This window comes from Mandrillus leucophaeus, unplaced genomic scaffold (assembly GCF_000951045.1).
Source record: "Mandrillus leucophaeus isolate KB7577 unplaced genomic scaffold, Mleu.le_1.0 Scaffold3, whole genome shotgun sequence".
NCBI lineage: Eukaryota > Metazoa > Chordata > Mammalia > Primates > Cercopithecidae > Mandrillus > Mandrillus leucophaeus.
Genome location: NW_012103142.1, coordinates 10,679,792 through 10,689,231, shown reverse-complemented (window position 1 = coordinate 10,689,231; position 9,440 = coordinate 10,679,792). Strand labels below are relative to the sequence as shown.

At 42.3% G+C, this 9,440-nt stretch overlaps 1 protein-coding gene across 3 annotated transcripts in view; it reads right to left on the bottom strand.

Moving 5' to 3' along the window:
• Positions 1–625: 625 nt before the first annotated feature.
• Positions 626–9,440, bottom strand: part of GLTSCR1L (GLTSCR1-like) — a 91,333-nt gene continuing 82,518 nt past the window's right edge. For all 3 annotated transcript variants that reach the window (XM_011986723.1, XM_011986722.1, XM_011986726.1), the window contains 3 exons: positions 8,544–8,638; positions 6,259–6,361; positions 626–4,518 (listed from right to left, as the gene is read on the bottom strand). In XM_011986723.1, coding sequence (XP_011842113.1) covers positions 3,731–4,518; positions 6,259–6,361; positions 8,544–8,638 — 986 coding nt within the window. In that variant the 3' untranslated portion in view covers positions 626–3,730. The remainder of the gene's footprint in view (positions 4,519–6,258; positions 6,362–8,543; positions 8,639–9,440) is intronic.

The following is a 9,440-nucleotide window of genomic DNA, read 5'->3' as shown; positions in this document are numbered from 1 at the left end:
AGGCGCCTGCCACCACACCCGGCTAATTTTTTGTATTTTTAGTAGAGACTGGATTTCACCGTGTTAGCCAGGATGGTCTCGATCTCCTGACTTCGTGATCCACACGCCTCGGCCTCCCAAAGTGCTGGGATTATAGGCGTGAGCCACCGTGCCCAGCCAGAGTTATTTTTTAATACAAAATTTGGTCAAATATGTTGAATCCAAAGAGAAACATGTTAATTCTGGACTATGTCTTATGTGAAATCTTTTATCACTTAGCTTTCTCCTTGTCCTTGCAGAAACAAAATAAACACAACAACTGAAGAAAATCTCCTGCAGAGTGAGGCTCGCTCACCTGACTTTTCACATGACCCCCACTTTTCCTTCCATAGCTAAGGATCTATGTGACAGGAGTAGGGATGGAGGCCAAAGGTGTACAGGACCAAACCTCCTCACTGACCAGCTTCATTAATTTGTAACTGTTTGGAAAGACCAAACAATTAAAATCCTATCCCTTCCCTAATTGGGGTAAATTGATTTTGGTAATGGTAAATCTATTAAAATAGAATTCCCATTGAACACTTACCCTTCTCCTCTGGGAAAAGCAGCCATTCCTATTTGCAAAATCAAGACAATCACAGTTGCACATTTTCCCAAATCTTTGGCTGTATTGCAATGGTTGTTTCATTTTGTAATCTCCAACTAAACATTTCCTAACCATGGATTAACAATATAGTTACTGACTGGTTTCTTTTAACAGTATTTATCCAACATAACAAAATAAACTGCAATTTGTTATACTTTTTTTTTTTTACAAAACATTTTATAAATATTTTTACAAAATGTATACAAAGCAATTTCAAGTGAGACATACTATACAAATGAAGGTATTTAAGCAAATAAAGCCCACACCACACTGACAGCGAGTGACGCGTCCTCTTTAAGTCAAGTCAGTCTGTAAGGCCTCCCTAATCTAACAGAATCTACTAAATCCTTCAGAGCTAAAATATTTCTTTTTCGTAATTGCCAGATTAAAATTTTGCTTCATCTTTAGGAAGTACTTAAGGACACAGAAAATCAAATGCTTAATAACAAATTCACACTTTTCCACGACAACAGAAAAAAAAAAAAAAGAAAAATGATTTTTGTGACTGAGTACAAATAGTTCTAAAACTTAACTTTGACTAATGAACCTGAAAAACTGAATGCTGGCCATCTGAGGCTGAGCTCTCCTACCCTGCACCAGAGGGGGCTCGACATGCGAGTTATGACCCATGTGCGTAGAACCTAATCACAGGAGTAAAATACATGTCATAATCTTCATTTGTCATTATCTAGAATCCTTCCTCCGTAAAAAGTAAACTTACATACAATGACACAAACATTTACAAGTTTCATTTTGGTAAATTAGGCTCTCCATTTGCTAGACAAGTGTTAGGGCTTAAAAACCCTTTAAGATGGTATATAGAAAAGCTAGGATTGGGACAGCAGGGCAGGATAGGGAAGAAAGAGAGGTGACAAATGTACATGAAGCTTATCTTGTCTCTTGAGAATTCCACTGATTTGCAGTAATTAATATAACTCACTAGCAGCCCACATGAAGGCTTCCAGGGATAAAGTCCCTCAATGAGAAGAATTTGATTAGGAGGGATCATCTTGCTAGGAATTAGGGGAGCATGAGCCCTAAGGGAAGAAAAGCCTATGAAATCATGGAGTTCAGGGCAGGGTGTTACCCCAGGGCTACCCAAACAGAAAGTACCAACTGGCAAAACCAACTTACCTAATATGTTACAATACAGGAAAAAGGGCAAATCTGCAACTTGGACATTGGCACAAATAAGGAAAAAATGGTAACCCTAAAATGGCCCAGATTTTCCAATTTGTATTGGCTAGGGCATGTGGCTGGGGTGAAGGTACGTTGCTATTATGAAGATTGGCCATCTCACAGGGTTTTTTGTGTGTAGTGGGACACAGGGGCACCGGGGGTATAGGTCTTCTGTTGCTGTGTTTTCTAATCAGAAGCCTTCCTTTCCATAACAGGCCAGTCCGGAAAAGAAATGCCCAACATGATGACAATGGGGGTCATCCCCATGCTGGCAACAGCCAGAAGCAGATTCTAGCAACACATTAAAGTGAAGACCAGAGGCTGCACCTCCAGAGCCAGGGAGGTAAACAGAATAAATGAGACAGTATGCACACTAAGAAGGAGAGTGAGTGTGCACATACTGTAACAAAAATGACCTCTGGATCCGAGCAGCTCAGATACACGCACATGTGTGTATGTGTGGGAGAAGAGTGCATACAAATACTATCATGTAGCTTTCCCAATGAGAGGAGATAAGTGATGGTTACAATGACATTGAGAATAAAGGTAACAACAGAAATGGGATAACCTGGGGCAGGTATACGAGAAAGGAAAACGGAGAACACTCCCTGACAAGAAATAAAAATAAATAAAGCAATAAGCCATGCTCACTAATATGAACACAGGCCAAACAGAAATCGTGACAGGGCATATCCTTTGGCTCTCAAATGGGAATCCCATGTCTCAGATCTTTCCTTTCAGTGGTGGGCTAGCTGGTTACCTTTGGTTTGTCTGTGTTTTGGTAATGAATTGCTGCCAGGGGTGACCACTGTTCTCAGACAAGAAGCATAAACAAGGCCAAAGTCTCCTTAAAGTTTAAACTGAAAAATTACAACATAATTTTCAAATGAAAGTGCTTTTGATGCTTGGTATTTGTTGTGGGAGAGGGTGCAAAGAGAGGTTAAATGAAACAAAATCCAGCAACAAACAAAAACATACATCATATGTTGACTATATCCAATTATAAAATGCAAAACTTGTTTTTTCTCAATAGTTAACATATATATGCTTTTACATATATACATATTAATATTATAACCTTCATGGCTCTATCCCGGCCTCCCCTGTACACTGTGCCTCTTAACTGGTTTCCATTTTCCTTTATTTAGCCTGGTGAAATTATTTCAAATTTTGCTGCTGTAACTAAGAACAGAACATTCCCTAGATGAAATTCAACATGGATATGCCTAAAAGCATGAGGTTTTGTCCCAGAAGCATCAGAAAAGCACTTGAACCATCGACAGGGAAGCACTGCAATGCCCTGCGTATGTGCTACTGGCTTTTCCACCAGGGCTCCGGTCCCTGGCAGTACAGCCAGCAATTTACTGCTCAAGGATGGCTGAGGGGTAAGCAGCATGTGGTCTTCCCCTCAACAACAACAACAAAACACACACACACACAAACCCAAAATAATAATAATAATAAAAACCCCCAAAACTAAATTTGGAGATGCAGTGGGATATTCTTTAAAAAGTAGCTTCTATCTGTCTCGTTTGATTTTAGTAAGTCTGTTCTTTTCAAATGACTTATGATTGTCAAAATTTTACCAAGGGCCAAGTATACTGTGGTCTCATTGAGTTACGGTGTTTTTAAAAAACAAAACAAATAAACAAAATGACTATAAGCACTTTCATAACACTTGAAATGAGTGGGGCCTATCAGACTGCTTTCTAACAAGGATTAATTTTACTAAAGGATCTCCCTGTAATCACGACAAGTATTGCTCTTAAACAAAGAACAGGATTGAGATTAGAAAGTATAACCTGTGATGAAAGATCAAGCAGGCTGGAGACAGGAGACCATTTCCATTTGCTTTTGCCAGGAAAGAATGTAACTGGTCCGGGGCCGGGGGCGGTCTCGGGTGGGGTAAGGGGAGGACTGCTGCTATTAACACTCTAAGATACTATTTACAGCTGCTTCTAAAATGGAGTCAGTTTCTACAACACCTTCACTGTGGTCCGGGATGAACTTTTCCAGGCAGTTTTCCTGTGAAGCCATAGGAGAAAAGTTGGGGAAATCTAACTCAACAGAGCCGCTAACCGTGGGGTCACTCTGGGGCTGCCGTCCTGCCTTTTTGAGTTCCAAGATGTTCTTAAATGTGGTTTCCAAGCTCTTCGTCAGCTGGAGATCTGGCTGGGGCTCGCCTGACCCTTTCATGATGTCTGTGTGTAAAACTTCATTCTTTGGAGAATTCCTCAGACTTTTGTCCTGGAAGGAATTGTTACATGTCATCTCCAAGTGCGAATCTGCTAGGATGCTTGAGAGTTTGCTCTCAGTACCGTGATCTGATCTGGATGAGGTTTTCCGGTGCCCTTCAGGGCCAGGAGAGCACTCACTGGCCTTCAGAGGCTCTCTCCGGCTGGCCTTCTCTTCAGACGTGCTCTGGTACTGAACTAAGCCCACTTTGTCAAATTTCAGTGCTCTGCCAAGGCATTCTGTTTTTTTAGAAATGTTTCCTTCTGCAGAGACCACGATGTGATTAGGCACTAGATGAAACTGGTCATGATTCATGGATTCTGTCACACTGGTTTTGGCTCGGTCTCTGCCTTGGGCCTTGGCCGGCGGATGTGGAGAGCTGCTTGCTTTACTGCCATGCTGGTCACTCCGGCCAAACTGTGTCTCATGAGCAGCTTTATCAAGTTTGAAGGAACAACAGAAATCAGCCTGAAAACCCTCTGGAAATGGGAACAAAAAGATCATTAGTGAGTGACTGGGAGAGTACAGACTATACAGCAGACCTTCAGTGGATCAGGTGCTGAGGGCAAAGCCAGCCCCACTCACAGAATCGATCTGCTTCACATACAGGAACATGCAGAAGCAGGACCCTGATCCTGAGAGGGCATCCTGTAAAGGCAGCCAAGGCTGTGGAGCCCCAGCTTCCAGATGGGGAGCTTAAACCTCTTGAAAAGGTAGATGCTTGATGACAAATTGGAAAATGTGATGGGCAAAAAGCCTCACTCAGTCCTGATCTCTAAGTATTATTTTATTTATTTTTTTTTGAGATGGAGTCTTGCTCTGTTGCCCAGACTGGAGTGCAGTGGTACGATCTTGGCTCACCGCAACCTTTGCCTCCTGGGTTCAAACAATTCTCCTGCCTCAGCCTCCCGAGTAGCTGGGATTACAGGCACCCACCACCATGTGCAGCTAATTTTGGCTTTTTTTTTTTTTTTTGAGACGGAGTTTTGCTCTTGTTGCTCAGGCTGGAGTGCAGTGGCATGATCTCGGCTCACTGCAACCTTTGCCTCCTGGGTTCAAGTGATTCTCCTGCCTCAGCTTCCCGAGTAGCTGGGATTACAGGCGTCTTGCTACCACAACGGACTAATTTTTTTTTGTATTTTATTAGAGGCAGGGTTTCACCATGTTGGTCAGGATGGTCTCGAACTCCTGACCTCAGGTGATCCACCTGCCTCGGCCTCCCAGAGTGCTAGGATTACAGGCGTGAGCCACCACGCCTGGCCTAATTTTGGTATTTATAGTAAAGAGGGGATTTCACCATGTTGGTCAGGCTGGTCTTGAACTCCTGACCTCAGGTGATCCACCCGCCTTGGTCTCCCAAAGTGATAGGGTTATAGGTGTGAGCCACCGCACCTGGCCTCTAAGTATTATTTTAAATTAGTTTTCAGCTAATGACCTCCTTGAAACCTCCTGAAAACAGAAATTAGGTCCTGGTATCAGCCTGGTTTCCTCCTTAGAGCAGAAGGGCCTGGAATGGGGCTTTGCAGGGAAGGGGGATAGACACTAGGAAACAGAAAACCTATCTGTCTTACATACTTTCCGGGTGAAGACAGCTACTTGTCTTTGAGTGAAAGCACTTCAATCCCTTTAGACACATAGGAGAAACCTGGCATCACTTTGCCAAGACCACAAAATGAATAGCCAACACACATCCAAAATGATATGGAAGGACAATGGGTATGCAGGAGCTGCGTCTGTGAGTGAGCACTGAACTGCACCAGGCTTGAGGAGCCAGAGGATGGCAAAAGAAATGTCCGTGAGGATTTAGAACATTGAGGGTCCAGATGGAGGTAGGCAGACTGCTGTTATGCAAGAGTGGAAAAAGTGTTAACGCTGGAAATCATCGAAGTGAAATAGAGCTTTGATGACATCTACAAAACAACAAAGAGTATGTATAGTGTGAACATGAATTTGTTCACCAAATTCTAAAATGTGAGTTTTAGGGAATGTAGACTTGAAATCTGAAAAGATGATTCCATCCAACAAACATTGGCTGTGCAGGCCAAAGAGGAGAAGGAAGTAGCTGGGATTACAGGTGTGAGCCACTGTGCCCAGCTCTCCCCAGAATTCACGTTCTACCTTCAAGTTTCTTACTCAAAGTTTACACAGACTCCCAAAGGCCCCATGGTCCCTGAACCATGGCAGGAGCTGTCCGCTACTTTCACTGCAATGTTTCTTACCAGGGTCTACAAGCGCCAGGCGCTTGTCTCGGGATAGGGAAGCTCTTTCCTCCTGGTTGAACATCCTATCGATCATCACCATCTCAGCAGAGGGATTGATTCGCTGAAAGAGAGAGAGGCCAGTCATTTCATAGATCAGTTTTAAAAAATTGTTGTTTTTGGAAAAAATAACTTACACATTGGTACAAAATTCAAAAGATGCTACAGGGCATGTGAAAAGTGAGCCTCCCTTCTTTGCCTCTTCCTGGTGTGCACCCACTACCACCCAGTGCCTCTCCCTGGAGGCATCTGCCTGCCTAGTAGTTTTCAGTACTCTTCTGGAGATATTTCTGACACACATAAGAATGTATATGTACTATATATATGTGTGTGTATATATATATAAAGAAATATACTTCTTTATTTTTGTACCCAAATAGTAGCAACTATATATACTGTTCTGTATTTTTTTCTCCTCTATTTAATAATATATCTTAGAAATCTTTTCGAACCCTTGACCGCAGGTGATCCATCCGCCTTGGCCTCCTAAAGTGCTGGGATTACAGGCATAAGCCACCGCACCTGGCTGAGAACAATTATTATAGACTTTGGCGGCATTATTTTATTTTATTTATTTATTTTTAGACAGTTTCGCTCTGTCACCCAGCCTGGAGTGCAGTGGTGCAATCTCGGCTCTCTGCAACCTCCACCTCCCAGGTTCGACCGATTCTCCTGTCCCAGCCTCTGCAGTAGGTGGCATTACAGGCATGCGCCACCACGCCTGGCTAATTTTTGTATTTTTACTAGAGACAGGGTTTTGCCACGTTGGCCAGGCTGGTCTCGAACTCCTGACCTCAGGTGATCCAGCCACCTCAGCCTCCCAAAGTGCTGGGATTATAGGCATGAGCCACTGTGCCTGGTCTGGTGGCATAGTTTTAAGTAAGTAAATATATACATATATATATATATATATATATTTATTTATTTATTTAAAGTAAATATAGACACACAGATACACATTTACTCTATGTTGTATATGTATAGCTCAACCAATCTCCCAAGGTACATTTTCAAAGTTGATATCAAATTGAAAATGAGTTATAAGAGACCATGATAGGCTAAAGCCTATTTGATTTTAGAACTGCTTCTCAAATCTCAGATTTGGTCTTTCTATCATTTCCTGAGGTATCTTATTCTTACTCCTTTCTCTATTTAACTGGCACTTCAGATGAATTGCAGTTTCTATCTGGGATGATGAAAATGTTCTGCAATTAGATAATGGTGATGACTATGTGACCTTGTAAATGTACTAAAAACCATCAAGTTGTACATTTCATTTATTTATTTATTCATTTTTGAGATGAGTCTCACTGTCACCAGGCTGGAGTGCAGTGGTGCGATCTCGACTCACTGCAACTCTGAACACTGAAATGTTTGTCTTTTCAGTAGAGACGGGTTTCACCATGTTGGCCAGGCTGGTCTCCAACTCCTGACCTCAGGTGATCCATTATTTTTTATTATTATTATTATTATTATTATTGAGACAGAGTTTCACTCTTGTTGCCCAGACTGGAGCGCAATGGCATGATCTTGGCTCACCACAACCTCTGCCTTCCGGATTCAAGTGATTCTTCCACCTCAGCTTCCCGAGTAGCTGGGATTACAGACATGCGCCACCACGCCTGGCTCTTTTTGTATTTTTAGTAGAGATGAGGTTTCTCCATGTTGGTCAGGCTGGTCTTGAACTCCCAACCTTAGGTGATCCACCCGCCTTGGCCTCCCAAAGTGCTGGGATTACAGGCATGAACCACCGTGTCTGGCCTAAGTTGTACACTTTAAATGTAAATTTTATGGTATGTCAGTGATCTCTCAATTAAAAACAAAACTAATTTTGACATTTGTCACCAGCTTATCTGTTCAGATGTGCCTCCAGTCCTTTCCCCACATCTCTGGGTTGGTGAAAGGCAGTAAACGGCATCAGAGTGTGGACCAGGGGTCAGATGATCCTGGCCTGTATCCAAGCTCTGCTAATGACTGCAAACTTCTTAGCCATCTGTACTCGAGCAAGTTACTTAACCAAAGCCCTGGTTTCCTTATCTGTTAAACAAGAGAATAGTACTGACCCACCAAGTAAAGTACAGCAAATGTTCACTGCTGTTTTTGTAGTAGCAGCTAAGTGTAAGTTTTTCTACAGTGTGAACTATCTGTGTCTTTTACATTATGTTCTATATAATCCCTTGAACTTTTTATCTCTGATTTAGTGGCTGTGACCTGTAAAAAACAAATATCAGTAGCATGACTTTTACCATGGCATCTTCTAGGAGCAGGCATCTGTATTTGTTAAGCATAGCTTGGGTCCTTTTTAGGAGCTGAGTGGCAACTGTTTCAAATTCATTGTCCACTTTAAAAAAAGAGAGACAAAGAAATAGTAAGAGACTGTAAATCACTGACTAGGTCTTCTGTTTCTTAAGACTGAAATTCATTGCTCTTCCATTATTCAAACATGGCTTATCTGGGACAATTTTCTCTTCTTAGATGAGCTGTTCCCTGGCTAAGCATCATCCTTCTACACTGCTTTGCCTCACTGTCCACTGATCATGGAAACTCATTTTATTACTAGCTTTTTTAACTTTAGGAAACCAAAAACATAATTACTTTGATATCACCTATAAAATAAAACCATATAACAGACTCGCAGTAAATATCAATGAGTAGAGAATGATCTACTAGTTTAGATGACCTAAGCCTAATGGTATGAAAAACTAAAATAGCTGAAACAATGAAGTCCAACTGTCTGGACTAGGCAAACCTAAACTATTGTGGTCATGTGGCTCTATTCTCTGTCTGTTGGTCTCCAAAGATTTGAACACCTTCTAATTCATTCTTCTTCTCAGTCTTCACACCCCTGTGGGTTTTTTTTTGAAGGAGTCTTGCTCTGTTGCTCAGGCTGGAGTGCAATGGCACAATCTTGGCTCACTGCAACCTTCGCCTCCCGGGTTCAGGTGATTCTCCTGCCTCAGCGTCCCGATAGCTGGGATTACAGGCGTGCGCCACCACGCACCGCTAATTTTTTTGTATTTTTAGTAGAGATGGGGTTTCACCATGTTGGCCAGGATGGTCTCAAACTCCTGACCTCATGATCTTCCCACCTCGGCCTCCCAAAGTGCTGGGATTACAGGCATGAGCAACCACGCCCGGCTCTT